A 15,549-nucleotide genomic window follows, 5' to 3' on the forward strand; every position below is an offset into this window, starting at 1 on the left:
ACCAACATTATTCAGTTCTGCAGTTACTGGAAATTTACGATGTAGGATTAGGCTGATTGTTTTTTTACATGTTTTCCCCATTTCTTCTCATGTCACCTACAAAAAATAATTTAATCATTTGCAAGTTCTCTTAAAGCATTGTGGAGCTGCTCATTCAGGACAAGGGTTTGGCAACATATTCTTGAATGAAATAAATTTATTTTTGTTAATAAGAGTTGGTAATTCATGTTTACTGATGGATTTCAGGAAAGTATGTTGTTGGGAGGGATTTGTTAAGTAAAGCATTATAACTTTGAATATGAATAAATGCTCAATGGTTTGTTAAATAGATTAAGGAACAGAAAAATCTGTAAAAGATAACATTTGGAGGTTCTCTATTTTATTTTTGATAATAACGACTGATTTTATATTTGCTTTAGGGTTTTCTGTGTACAAATAGTTGTGCTGCCTGCAAATGTCACTGAAACGGGTAGCATGTACAGAATTATTGGCGTGTATTTTCTCATGTCCTCTTTTGTTTTGCACAGTCCACAGCAGAAACACCCACAACCCCAAAGCATACGAAGGACAACAGAGAGAGCTTCTTCCCAGTAACACCAGCCACACTGCATCCTGCCCCAGTGAATCCAGACACTGTGACTCCTGAAAATCTCCTGAGATTGAACGATCTGCATTCCAAATCCAAACCAGCCTCTTCCTCTTCATCCTCCTCCTCCTCAGCATCTTCTTCAGTGCCTCCATCCCAGGAGTCACACAGGGACACTGAACATCTCCGGAGTCAGAATGCAGAGACTGCTCCCAGCATGAGTGATGCACGTGGTAAGTCTCAGGGAGACAGAACATCTTGGCCTTCTCTGATTTGTTTGCAAAGGCCACATGGTGAGTCAGTGCCTGAGTTCTGATTCTGTCTCATTTTCTGATCACTAGACCATACTCAAAAGGCTGTACAAACAGAGGTTTTGTTCTGGGGCACGTGTATGAAACAGAGATTTTGTTTTGGGGCACATGTATAAAATTAATACATATTTTATTTACTAGGCTAGAGTAAAGAGCACTGAATGTAACTTGCATATGAAATCATGGCATAGCAGCCTAAAAATAGAACCATGTTTTACATACATAATTTAAGTCTCTAGTGGCACTGAAAGGTTTGTTGTCTTTCTTCAAAGAGGTAAAGATAAATTTCTTCCAAATACCTCAAATGTTTTAAAAGTGATTGCAATTGAAATAGACTGGTGGATAGCCCGCATCTGACTTGTAAGTAACTGATTAACATAATTAGATGCATAGATACCACAGCCACTTATATGTGTGTAGAGATAAATAATACTGTGAAAATTCCAAGCTTCTGCATGACTCATAAAGTTAGTATATCGCCACCATTATGTTTCACATTTGAGAAAAGAAGTATCTGGCAGGACTGGAATGCTGGAAATGTATTTATAGTCCTAGTATGGTTATGTGCAAGGTTAGGCTACAGAAAAGGGTTGAAGAAGCAAAACAAATGTTATTTATTCTGTAGAAAGATGATGTGATGTGCTCAGGATGGTGTTATGTGCTTGGTCCTATATAGGTTGTCTAGATGAGAAGAGTTAAATGAGAACGCCATCATGGCAGGATGATGTTGTTAGCAGGAATCAAAATCGCTGTGCGAGGCAGTATTGTTGCACTTTGGGAATGAATAAGATTAGCCCCAGTTAGCCCCAGACTTCTCTTGGGTGCCCACAGACACGGCTGTGCTTATTTGTGGGACGCTGTGCATATCAAGGTGTCAGAGCACCTGCTATAGCTTGTACTTTTTTGCATCCTTAGCAGGAACACTGTCTGAAAAAGCTTCTGCTACTTTTCATGCTCACTCCATCTGCTCACTAGCTTGAACCTTAAAGCTACTCAAAATGCCGTAGGCAGATTAATAAGAGCTCAGATAAAACGTTGAATGAAGCACACGCATACAGGTACTAGGGAAAGTGGCATATGAGGATACAGTGGAAATAGTGCCTATATTCGTTGGAATCAGTGGTGCGTAATATCATTTCATAATTAGCAGACTGATCTACTCTAGATATTTAAGTATTTTGTTAAAGTAATCTCATATCGTGACTTATATACTTCGGATTTTTTTTCCCTTACATAACCAGCCTTGATGTCTAAATGCATATAGTCTTCTGAATTCATTGGCAATGAAGAGCAGACTGGGGAGAAATCAGTTTTCCCAACTTGCTGGGCTCTGAGTACAGAATGATATTGAAATTTAACATCCTGTATTAGGAATTGCATCATAACCATCTAATTTTCCCTTTTCACAGAACCAGGGAGAAATCTTCTCGAGAGGAAGAAGGGGAATGATAAGGCAGGGAATAACTGAGTCAATGTGTAAACCACATTTATTACTGTTCTTATGAGGCTGAAGGAATGGTGTTGCATGGTGTTATAAGATATCTTGACAGGCTTTTCTGCAGGGATTCACTCACGTTTGTGCCTAGACAACGAGGAAGAAAATCCTCTAGATCATGTAGTTACTGTGCATTTACTAAGGAGACTGGTAGGAATGACAATGCAAATAAAGAGCTCGCACGTTCTCTCAGTTTTCAAACAAAACTCACGAGCATTTCTGATGTGCTTTCCTCTCTGCAATTTCCCAGGCTGCCTTGCAGTGATTAGAACGTTTATTTTCATCTTTTGACTTCCCAGGCTTTGTTAAGGTGGGGAGGTTTCGCATTGTTCTTTCTTCTTTTATGCTTTCTATACATCATCTTGGTTGAGGGAGATGGAAGAGCTAGCTGCCATAATTATAACCCTGAAACCATGTGTCAGAAGATCAAGAGGCTCTCTGCAAAGCTCTGATTCCAGTGCGGAGTGTGTGTGTTGTATCTGGCTTTCTGCTCTCAGACTTACCTGACAGGTCATTTCTCTAGCTGAGAAAGATACCAATTACTGCTGTGTCCTTTCCTTTTCTTCTCTTTTTTAATTCTCCTACCTTTGCTCCCACCTCCTTTAAAAAAGATTATTTCTAATTCAGTTTTACTCCTTTTTCATCTGCCTCTCATTAGCTCTGTTCCTGTTTCAGAGTAATCTGTTTTCATCTTTTTCTTGTCTCATTTTTGTAACTTCCTTCTCTGTTTGTGTGAGAATATTGCACGTCAGTTGCTATCATCTTCTGTGCCTTCACCTAGAAAAAGTAATGGCTTTAAAAGCAAAGTATCCACTCATTTCTTTTGTGAATGCTTTAGTGGGATTTTATGTGTAATATAACAAGCTAGGGCAGAATACAGCATGGTGAAATCCAGCATCAAAGTAATAGAAGTGGTAGTTTCAGTATGAGAGATTCCTACAGGTAGGCATAAATGTATGTGAGACTCTGGAACTGTAAGTATTTTGACTCAGCCTGTAGTTTTTTCTGGGGGAAGTAAATAGGGTAATTAGGATAAACCCTCTCCATTGCATCACATTGCTCTGCTGTTACACTGTTCTAAATTGCTGGAAAGAGTACAGAGTATACATACAGTATAGAGTACAGAGCTGATCTCGACAAGCAGCTCAAAAAAGCTGAAACACAGAAAATGTTATAGATTGACCATAGGCCTGGGGCCTCACGTGAGCTTCGTTTCACATTGCTCTTCCAGCAGTTACCTGGTGTAAGGATTCTTTCCTGTATGTGCCTGTCCTTTGACTCTGTGTTCTTGTGTCACTTGTAGGCAACTTGACTTCTGTTATTTCCTCCTTTGTTTTCCATGTCGGCAGCTTTCTACCTCAGTTCCCCAGACTGAATTCCTCCAAGGCTTTAAAAATCTCATCTTTAAGCACTTGTAACCTCATGCCTTTTGTAGCATCCTTGAGTGGAAGTCACCTGTTAGTGACTGCAAGGTTGCTGATAGAAATCAACCAGGCGGCCTTCAGCCAGCTCTGCAGTCTCTTTCTGCATCTGCCTCCTGTGTTGGCATTGGCATTCTCACTTCCTCCTGTCTGATCCTTCCTTTTCATGAAGCTTTTTATTTTTCACAATGGATGTGCTCTGAAAACAGCTTCACCACTGAATGTCAGCAGGGGTTTTCCTGTTTGTGAATGACTCTTTAAGTCCCTTTTGCCTGGTGCTCAGGCAGTCCCAGTCAGCTGTGTCTTTTCCTCTTCCCTTTGGAAATACACTGATTCAGTTTGCTATTGCAATAAATTCATTCCAGAAAAGTTTTTCGGTACACTTAATGCCTATTTCTAATCTTTACCCTTTGGGTTCTTTGTGGTGTTCCTTTTGTTTGATTGGTTTTGTTTAATTTTCTTTATTCAATTCAACATTATGCAGAATTGAAATTAAAATTGTTGTTGGTTGTGTGTGCTCACGTTTATCAGTGAGAACAAATAGGGCAGGAACAGCAGACAACAAACTGGCCTGTGATGGTAAGGTGATGGTAAGAAGCCTGGTGCAGAGCGTGGGCTGGGCAGGTTTGGGATCAGAGAAGCTCTCTGGATACCCCTGGAAATCCTGGTAAAGCTCCGGCATATGGATATTTGCACTAGCAGAGAACACATCTTCTGGAGACCACAAAGATTTGGAAAATAACATGGTAGTGATGCTATATTGTTATAGTATGTTTCTGTTGTGCACTAGTTTTAGAGTGCTGCCAGCAGAATGAATGTTTTACACACTGCTGCACAAACGAAGGCTGAAGAGAGATGTAGTTAGAAACCTACTGCACAGGTTTTGCATTTACAGAGTTCTTAGAAATATCCTCTTGAAATAGTATAATGAAACCCCACTCTTCTAAGAGCTGCTTTTGCCAAGTTGTATTGTGCTTAATTGGCTATCAGGCCAGAGAAGGATGAAAAATACTGGCAGAGGAGGAGGAGGCTTATGGCATTTGTTGAATAACCAATTCACAAGGAGCAGACCACAGATGAGTGACTTACTGTCCACAGGTACTGCTGTGTGATGCTCTCTAATGATGTACTCCTGCTAAATCCAGTACTAAAACACAGCTATCAATTAACTATTTCTTATAATGCCATTTGAAACTTCATATAATTGCATACAAAACTGTTATCTCTTTGATCGAGGCCCACTGATTGTTTTTATTGAAGGTGTTGGGGATTATTGGAATTGTTTGTTTTGGTTTGGACTTTTAACACAGAGAGAAGGAAGGTTAATACTGTACTTGAGAGCGTATCATTACCAGCACACTTGTCAACTTCCTGCATCTCTAGGAAGCTTGAGAGCAGCAGGAAGTGGTTCTGAACATGGGAACTGCACTGGCAGCACTGTTAGCCTGCCCCAGCATGGCTTGTCCATACCAGGGGCCTGGGGGCTACTGGGGACTGGGGGCTATTCCCAAGAAGCACTTTCAAAGCAGCCGCCTGTTTTAAGCTTTACTAACATCAGTGCTGTTCTGTCACAGCTGACCTCAGCGTTAGGAAGGAGTGTGGGGTATGTCTGATACCACTGTCTAATAGACAGGACCCCAGTTATAAATACAGCAGTATGCCATCTTAGTACAGTGCCAACTTCTGTTCACCAGACTGTTTGAATTTATTTCATTTCAGGGAGCTGTAGAACTCGTGTTGCACAGCTTTCTGCTTCCAAAATTACTCTGATGCTTAATTTTTAACACATGGCTCTGTGTGTCAGCTTTGAATGTAATTTCCTGAATTTGGCATTTCAAGTCAAATACTTACAGCTATGACTTCATTGTTTGTTGTGGTGTGGTTGGCTTTTTTTTTAGGAATAAACATCACGGCAGGAAAGTGAGAATTAACATGGAGAAGGTAAAAGAGTAAGGAGAAGGATACTGAGTATACTTACTACATGCCTTGGTGAACTGAATGTACCCAGTGTCACTGCCTGCTGTGGTGTATGGTGCAGCACCTCGTGACAAAGGCATCTCCATCACGGCTCTGTTGTTTCTGTGGGTCAGCATTCTTAACTGAGCTGCGTTCAGCTGAACCAACCTGTGTTCCAGCGCAGTCTTTCCATGGACTTGGTAGCACAGTGTATGAGGAAACTCTGAGCTCCTGCAAATTCAAGCTTTCCATGCCCTTTTGCAACTGCTGTATGGGAAAAAAACTGTATTAAATTCCCAACACGCCGGAGGGTGAGGCAGATGGAATATTGAAAATTAATTGTTTACACATTAGTGCTATTCTTTGGAAGTGTGGTAGGATATTTACTCCATCGTGCCAGGGAATAACAGATTAGATGCATTTCCATCAACATAAAAACATTCAGCTTGTATGGTAAATCAGTGATAGCTCTGTGAAAAACTACATGTACCCTGCATGGCTGTTCAAATACAAAGTGAGTCCTTTGTCACTGGGACAAATGAAGTACGTATTTCTTCGTGTCTGCAGGCACAGAATGCAGTCGTTACTCTTCTGAAGTGGTTGGAGGGCAAGGTGGTACAGATGTGCTAAATCCTAGCCGTGTATTTTCAGGCTTTTTGTCTGACACACAGAAGTGCTGGGGAAGGAGCTTTGCAGAGGGGTGAAGCCAAGAGGCACAACCACTTTGTTTAAGCCCTTGAAGCTCCTCTCCGTTCATTTCTCCAGGCATGCAGGTCTGAAATCGTGATGGTGTTCTGTTCTGGAGTTCAAAGCTCAGTTCCTTCCCTTCTCCCATAATGAAATGATGCTTTGTGCACGCACCGTGAGTTGCTCGTAGCCTTTCACATATCTGTGCTTCAGCACTTCACACCACCTCCCCCAGCAACTGGAAAACATTTTTCCAGGTGCCAGTCACATTTTCTGGGCTTGTCTTTCAGCCCTCACGTAAGAGGTTTAGTGCATGACTAAAGGGTTTCTCGAAAACCCAGCTAAAATGTTTTATAACACTGTGATGTTAATGTCTCCTTGTAGCTGACAGCAGAAGGAAATTGAGCAATGAAGTGCACAGCGCAGTGGAGCAGCTGCTTGCTGTTACAGTGCGGCTGCTTTTAAACTTTCTCCACATCTGCAAACTGCAGAGTGAATATTTTCATACAGCCACGTCCAAATAGGACATAAATTGTCATCTTCCTATAATAAAGGGTGCGGGAGTTGTATAATCTCTGTGTTTATAGTATGGGGATGTATGTATATACTGTATTCTCTGTCTAAAGAGGCAGCGAGAGAATATTAACGGTGATGAAGTCATGAACCCAGCGCCCGCTATAGGCATCTGCAAACACTGGTTGCCCTGGCAACAAGTGGAAAGAGGTTGGAGAGGAAAGCTGGAGTAGGTTGTTGCATTGAATTGTTTTCAGCTTGTTTCTTCCTCACTAAAGCAGGGAGATGTTGAGAGGTATGATGTCCTTCTTTCTATGTGTATACTATTTTATATGTATTCAGACAGCTATCGGGAAAGGGAAGGCTGACAAAAATACTTGTAATTCAGCTCGGTTGGAGATGAACTTTTCCATGTAAATATTCATATGCATTGCAGATCTGTGGGTTTTCTATATGCTTTTTCTTGTGTTGCGTTAGGAGGCTGAGAGTGCTGAATTGATCTCCGGAGTGCAGTACATGACCCATCTTCAGCCTGGAGACCAATGCATATTACATCTTCCCAAACTGCTTTTATTTTAACCTGGGATTGTAGAGCTAACGTTGGAAAGCCTGCGAGAGCAGTGCAAGTACTGCGTATGTACTGCCAAAAGATTTCTTAACTCAGATTCAATCCGAGCTCCAGGACACCTTTGGATTGTGCTGTAGTTCTGTATTCCCGTGCTCTTGCACTTGTGAAGAATTCTGTGGCTCATGAGTTAGCAAAGTCTTTCCCTCCCTGGGGAAAGTTTTTATTAGTAGAAACGAGGACGTGGTGTTCGGGGCTGTGGCAGCATTGTCCACATGGTAAATACCAGGATACTCTCTTCAGCAGTCTGTTTCAGTCGTATAACAGGAGATTCAGCTGTGTGTTGCTTCCTCATTATCCTTCTGCCTTTTGCCCTGTTTGTCTGTAATGGAAAAAAGATGTATTCGTGCACTGTATTGAAGTACTGATGGTGCAAATTATAGACACTTGAAACAGCCGGATCTTAGGAAAAAGTAAAAAATATGTATTCTTCTCATTAACTTAATTTTGAACTTAGAAATAATGCCACGAAAGTGACTATTACCACAAAAACAGATTTGCACAGCCATAAGAGAGTAAAGTGTATCACCCAATCAGGGGATAAAATTCAGTCAGTGTGTATTTAGCACCTGACAGTGAAGGATTCATTACCAGGCAGTGGCTCTGGATGTACTGAGAGATGCAGCCTGATAGAATATTAACAAGTGCTGCTTCTAGAAGTGCAGCAATAGAAATACATGCTTGGTGTGCCAAACTCCTGCCCTTTCATCTCCATTCACTTCTACACGAAGGAGGGCTGACACGCCGTTTTGTTCTAATTAAATCTAGTTCTACCACGCCTACAAATCAATACCTCCAAAAGTAAGAAAAACAAATACGATGTAAAAGATGGAGATTTGTGTGAGAAGCTGCTGCCTCCTAAAAGAAAGTAGGTTTGTATCAGTCTTGCAGCGTCTGGTTAGAAATACACTGCTCAAAAGAGCTTTGTCAGGGGGGCATAATTTAGTTAAGTAAAGCTCAGCAAATCAGCTTAAGCAGTGATATATCTTATAATTAAACAAGGATTATAATCAACATAAGAGGTAGAGTTCAGTCATTAAACAATAATGCAAATCAGAGCTTTTATTCTGAATGGTGAACTATTAAGTCCCCACTGTAATTTAGCAGTTGAGCACATATAAAATTGCTCTCAGTTAGCAGTATAGTTAAAGCTGCAGGATCTCCGGTTGATATGGCATTGTGTTTGCCAAAGGAATTGGTGTTTTGCCTCCTTGGTTAACAAGTGGATAAGTAAGGTTCTGTTGCTACTTACCTAGATGCTTAAGACTCTGAGTCTTAGTGTTGGAGTAAGCAAAATAGAGTTGCTGTCTTAGCTGCCTGGCAGGGTGATCTGAAAACATCGTTTTCATCTTGCTTTTCTTCAAACGTTGATGTAATGCTCTATCCTTTCATCAAGTATCTCGTAGCCATTTCGGTGTGGCAGTCTGGGTTTAGACTCCGTTTGTTGTCAGCTGCTTGCAGTGTAGTGGGATGTGTGTTTATTGGCTTTGGGCCACACGAGGGCTGATCCTTCTTCATATGGTCCCTTGTACTTGTCAGCATGCAGTTAAATCGTGCGTGTGTCTTATGTAAAGAGCAGGCACGCACACAGAATGATCTTCAGCTCTCTTCTATTTCACAAACAGGGAAACAATGAGTTAGAATTTTCCTAACCCAGATTCCCGTTGTTGTACTGCTTCCTTCTGTGTTCTTTGAAGCTGAATTGGTCAGATGCAACTATTTTTTCCTACTTTCAGGACCATGTTTTGTGCAGGAAAGAGAATGAGAACTGTTCCTCTGCACTAGTCCGTTCCATTTTGTGCTTGATGGAGAGTGGAACATCACAGAACAGAGGCTGCTGTGATCTGTGCTGTAGTGTGTGACCTTTCCTTTTTGGGAACTATAGGAGAATTCTCTGCAAGCAAACTCATTTATCCTAAGGCTTGTATTGGCTGCCAGCTACCAGTTTAGATAATGGGTTCTTTTATTTTACCAATGAAAATGAGTGAATGAAAGAACTTACAGCCTGCTTTGGTAAGCTTTTTTGCTGCAAATTATTCAAGAACCCTGGAAATACAATACAATTAAAAAGTTGCATCTTTCAGACTGCGTCCATCTGACTTTAGCCAAGCTCTGTCAAGAATATCAGCTTTTACTCTACAGTGGTGAAGTGTTTTCAATGCATAGGGAGGCTGGGGGACACAGTAGTTTTCCAATGTGGAAAAGTTGAAAAATATTCCCTATTAGGACATCTTGCAGACCAACTCCTAAATGAATTTAGGATGTGGACATCGGAGGATTTTTAGAGAAGTTAGGCTGTGAGTATATATTCCATCTGCTTGTCTGCAGTAACTGTGTACGTCTTACCCTGTGTTAATGTAAGATAATTCATATTTGGGCAGCCCTCTGCTGTTAACGGATATCTTCATTTCTGTGAGAGAATGAGAGCTTGTCTGTGTACCTATAGCCTTGAAATGCTAGCTGCTGCTCCACTCTGCCCTTCCCAGAAAGGGCTGTCATTAGCAGCTCACAGTAGTTCAGTGAAAATTACTCCTGCTAGGTACAACATGTAGCCCTGTGTGTAAGAAAAGCAGATACAACTGATACATGGCTGTGAGATTGTGCTCAGACACGCTAGGATATGAGTTGTAAAGATCCCAAATTCTGGAGTAGCAGAAGATGGGAATATTAGACTAATTTTTTAGGCCTATCACTGAAAACTGAGCATTTTATGTAGCTTCATATTGATTAAATAAAGAAGAAAGAAAGAACAGATTTGGCCCTGTTGCTGGATGTTCACAGTAATTAATCTTTCTTAGCAGTGAGCTGCATTTCAGCATAGCTTGTGCCCATGACTGCAGATCAGAGAGACCCATCGATCACACATAGCTCATCATTAAGGGTGATGGATTTGGTTTTGAATGTATGACAAGTGATTCACCCCTTGTGTCTGCAGAGGTTAGTGGTCAGTTGCATGCGTTTGTTTCTTGCAGGGAATGCTGTAGAACAGATTTTTTTCTTCACCTTTTTAAAGAACTTTTTTTTCTTTAAGAATTTGAATTGATGGCACCAAGTATGAAAAAGTTGTGATTGCCATCTCAGCTCCTCAGTATTTAATTTCACCCAGTCACTGTATAGTTATGAAATGAAGAATAAAGAAAACACAAAAACCCACAACAACTTCTAGCAGGTGGTTAGACAGCAGAAGGACTAAGGCTTAGGAAAGAGATCAGCATGTCTGCTAATCTGTGAATTATCTTTCATTAATAAAGAGGAAGAAGAGCTTGAAGTGCCTTTGGAGGGTCTTGGATTTCAGCAACAGGAGTCACGGCTTTGTCAGCAGATGAAAATGGCTACTGTTGCACCATCACCAGAGCCTGTTTGTTGGCAAGTGGAATCAGTGACCAGCACAGATTCGGGACATGTTTGTACCCAAGGTAGGAGCTTTTTGTGCTTCGGTGCTGAAAATTAGTGCTCCTTTGAGTATCAGTCTGTAGAGATTGATTGATTGGATAGTTGTGATGCATGTTACAGAGCTTCTCTGCTGCTTGCCCTCCTGTAAAGTATTTCAGAGTATAGAGGCATTCTTGGCTGTGTCACAGCTTCCTGGAGAAGTTCCTTGTCGTCCCTTAATGGTTATTCTCTTTGGTGCATGACTCACATACCAAGTACCGTAGCAGCAAGGCCAAATAAAAACCTCCCAGTACTAGGCTATTGTGCTATGTAGGTTGTGCTTCTTTGAAAGTAGAATTTTTCTTTTAATTGAAATCTTATACAGGGCAGTATGGCAGCACTTGATTATACTACTGGAATATATAGCAGAAGGAGATGATTTTTTGCGATAAAGACTGAGCTCAGACTGAGCCAAGTTAACATAAAAGCCAGCCTTACAACAGTCAATGCTTTCCATCCCTCCTCTCAGAAAGGGGGCAGAGAAGTAGGAGTTGGTATTTATACTGGAAAAATGTAAAACTTGTATTTTTCAGACAGGCATAAACATAGATATTCATGTTCAGGGTATCTCTCTTCTTATTTGTGAGAGTCAGATTATCTTCTGTCTGATTACTGCAGCGTTTCTGGTACTCTGCTCTGAACTGATTGTCTGCAAATGGAGATGGGTCACTGACCTTGTTGGAAAGCTTCATCTGTTGTGGCAGTTCTTACATTCTTGTATACTGCTGAGAACATACAATTCAATTTCACATCCCTTAGCAGTCAGTGTAATGTTTATTTTTCAGGATAGCATCAGGGATCCGGCATTTTATTTTGCTGTGTTTAAGTAGCCTTGCCAATTCCAGAAACCTTCAAGAGAAAGATTTAACGAGAGTGTATCCAGAAAAATGTACATTAAAACACCTGTTACTATTATGCATCTGAGGTACTCTGATGTTTTCATTCATACAACTTAAAAAAAATCCACTTGAAGCATCACTATTAGTAAAATATCAATAAATTTATGTTAAATTCTCAGTTTTGAATGTGAAAGCATTGTCTTCTGCTGATTATTGTTGCATATGTACTGTTTTGTGATAGTGCCTAAGGAAGGGCCAGATCCTTCTTTGCCTCATGAGACAAGCCCTTTCTTAGCAACTTTGGACCGTAAAGACAATAAGCATTATTGAAGAGTATGTAGAAATTACATGATGGTGCTAATCAGTGTGATGTACAGTAACATGAGCACACCGAGGATCTTGCTTCTTTGTTGACGTTATACCTAAAGATTTTTTTTTATGGCAGAATTTGAGGAGAGGAATGAGGAAATGTTGACAGATATTACTGTGCATTTTTCTTAATTTGTGAGGACAGGAGTGGAAACTACCAAAGCCTTGTTTGAAAACATAGCTAACTGATGGTGGATCTTGACAATACGAATTGATAGGAAATAGGAGCTGACATTTCAATTACTAAAGAGACAACACTGTAGTGGGGGAAGTTTATAAAAGACTTAAGTAAAACTAATTAGCTTTATTTGGTGCATTACAGAATGGAGAACCAGTTAGAGAATGCAAAAGTAAGGTAATTACATCTGCTGTGAGTGGGAAAATGGTATTTGGGGAAGCCTTTAATCTAAATGTAGATGGGTCAGTGCAATACTGCCACTTTAATGCATGGTTTAAAGAAACTGAGTTTCTGCTGCCCAGAAAGATTTCCAGTTGCCATTATAGAATCTTAAGGCGCTTTACTGTTCTGTTTCTGAATCATAATTAAAGCAAAACTTGAAGAAAGACCTTTGAGCTAACCATATGTCTGACAATCAACTGCTCCCTCTTCTTTGACATCTGAAATCCTACATAGCTTCCTAACATGTTTTTCTTATTATTTTCTGTTTAGCCTCCAGTTCCAAGCCTGAACTCAGCTCCAGTTCACAGACTTTGGGAAGTCAGCAGAACAAGACAGATGGCACCCGAGTAAAAACTCGCATTCTGCCCAACATGCCAAAGCTTTTCATACCTTCATCTGTCACCAAATTTCCACCTGAGATCACTGTCACTCCACCCACTCCCACCCTCCTTTCTCCAAAGGGCAGCATTTCAGAAGAGACCAAGCAAAAATTAAAGGTAATAAAAGGGAAACAGTAATTTTTTTGGCTTATTGTTTTTATCTTAATTCGCCCCTCAATAAAATATTCATGCAAAAGGAGCAACTGTTCCTGTCCCCAGTTCATAACCAGAAGTAGCATGAATAGTGGAAGACCCGTGCCTGTCTCTGCTCAAGAGGCGTTTGGATAATGCCCTTAATAATATGCTCTAACTTTTGGTCAGCCCTGATGTAGTCAGATAGTTGGACTTGGTGGTCTTTGTACGTCACTTGCAACAGAGCTATTCTATTTTGTTCTAAGATGCTAGCTACTATTAACAGGATTCAGTTTTTAAGAAGTGGTGAAATACTGGCCATGGGTGGCATCACAGCTATCCTAATCTGTATCCCTTTTTTGGGAATCAAACAGAATTATCAAAATGTGTGAGGGAGTTAGTGCAGCAATTGCAATTCTTATATTAGTGAAAGCTACTAGAATATTGACTGTGGGGAAGCCTACTGGTTAATGTTATGTCGTTTCACATTAGGTTGCCATATCTTTTATGGAAGTAAGAGGGCTTTTGAATGTGACGGAATAGCAACCAGTTGGCTTTTATCCCTGTGATCATGGGTTTATCCTGACTATTTAGCAATATATTCTCTCTCTCTCTTTTTGGGATCAGTCTGCTATTTTGTCTGCTCAGTCCGCAGCGAATGTAAAGAAGGAGAGCCTTTGTCAGCCAGCTTTGGAAATCTTAGAGACCTCAAGCCAGGAGTCCTCTCTGGAAAGTGATACTGATGAAGATGATGACTACATGGACATATGAATGAATTCTGGCCATCATCAACACCAACCATATAACCATTCTTGTTGCCACATCTCTGGCAGTCCAAACATCTTCGTTGGCATTACTCACCATTTAATCTGCATCATTGTGTTCTTCACTTTCATTACCTTTGTTATCACCACTACCACTTGTATTGCCTTCAGAATCTTCGCCATTCTCCCCATCATGGTGCTTAACAGAAGAAAAACGTTTACCAGGCAGTTAATTCATTTGGACCACACCGTCACCTTTAACTTCAGTAAACGGAAGGATTTTTTTGTTTTTTAGCTGCAAATGACATCTCTCTACTGTTTCTGCTTCTTCAACCAGAGCCTTGGGATTCAAACCAATAGCTCTTTTCTATAGCATTTTCTTCCTTTTAGTTGTCTTTTTACATTTTTGCCATTAGTTAAGTTTTTCTCCCAATGATTCAACAGCAGAATCTCTGTCTGGTCTTGCCATGATTAGTCTAGCTCCTTTTAAGGTGAATGGAGTAGAAAAAGTTTGCTGACCTGGTAGAGGATTTAATTTTATTAACAAAGTGTGTTGTGGGGTGAAAAGGGTGAGCAGACGGGCTGTCAGCTTCTTGGCACAGTTATGTGCTTTGCTGGAATTTGTCTCGGTGTCAGTAGGCAAAGAACCAGCTTATCTAGGCAGACAGAGAGCTTGGCCTCCTGTTTGTGCTCATTTCACACCAGTGCATGAGGTCCAGCAGAAATTACCAACCTGAATGTTGGCTTAACGAACTGATCTTTCCAGAATTGTCTTACAGTCCTTTCTCTTCTGATGCCTTGGACAAGCATTTTGAATTGGGGGCTAGATGCTATTTTTATGGTGGTATTGAAAAAGACTTAAGATTTCAGTACCGTTTCAGTAATGTCTGTTTTTTACAGAATGACATGAAAAGGTGTTTTTTATCTATCTGCAGAGGGACTGCTCACAGTTATTTATATGAGAAAATAATGGTAACAAAGACCTTTTTTTTTACTGAATATTACCTTTGTAAAATAATCAATGCAAACCATGCAAAAAAAACCTACGTCACACTATATATACACACACACGTGCGCTCACACATATATATATATGTCTGTGTACATATATATATGTATGTATATGAAAAAAGAAAATGCATACAGCTTGCCATGTTGGATTTCTCTTTGTGTTTGGGGGAGGTGGTTTTCTGTAAAATGCAGAGCTTTGTATAAACTTCTGTTTTTTTCTAATAAAGCTGAAATGTACCTGCTGCTTCCTCTGTTCATCTGAGAGGGCAAGGTGCCATGGTTCTGGCATATGTTCTGCTCCTCCCTTCCTTTTGGAGAAGAGGGTAATGGAGGAAAGGGGGTGGAAGAAATCTTCTTCCTTTTCTGAAGACTTCCAGAAATCTTAGGATGGATTTGGTCTTGTGTGACCCTGAGTCGAGTCAGGCAGTGCTGCCAAGAATGCATGCAGTGGGCTCACTTTCCTGCTGAGACATGATCTGAATTCTTTCTCATCTGAGTGTCTTTGAATACTGATGAACAACGTAAGGAAGAAGACATGGTAAATATGATCACATGGGAAGAGTACCTTGATGTACAGTCCAGCGTTTAATCTGTTTTGGCAGTGGTCATTCATTTCCTGTAAGAATAA

The 15,549-nt window shown here is 40.5% G+C and overlaps 1 protein-coding gene across 5 annotated transcripts in view; it reads left to right on the top strand.

The window, feature by feature from the left end:
- Positions 1 to 15,158, top strand: part of CABIN1 (calcineurin binding protein 1) — a 94,232-nt gene extending 79,074 nt beyond the window's left edge. For 4 of the 5 annotated variants that reach the window (XM_004934335.5, XM_004934336.5, XM_015275462.4 and 1 more), the window contains exons 35-38: positions 528 to 819; positions 10,846 to 11,010; positions 12,905 to 13,131; positions 13,774 to 15,158. In XM_004934335.5, coding sequence (XP_004934392.2) covers positions 528 to 819; positions 10,846 to 11,010; positions 12,905 to 13,131; positions 13,774 to 13,917 — 828 coding nt within the window. In that variant the 3' untranslated portion in view covers positions 13,918 to 15,158. The remainder of the gene's footprint in view (positions 1 to 527; positions 820 to 10,845; positions 11,011 to 12,904; positions 13,132 to 13,773) is intronic. The other variant, XM_015275465.4, reaches the window with a different exon arrangement.
- The last annotated feature ends 391 nt before the right edge of the window (positions 15,159 to 15,549 follow it).

This window comes from Gallus gallus, chromosome 15 (assembly GCF_016699485.2).
Source record: "Gallus gallus isolate bGalGal1 chromosome 15, bGalGal1.mat.broiler.GRCg7b, whole genome shotgun sequence".
Lineage (NCBI taxonomy): Eukaryota > Metazoa > Chordata > Aves > Galliformes > Phasianidae > Gallus > Gallus gallus.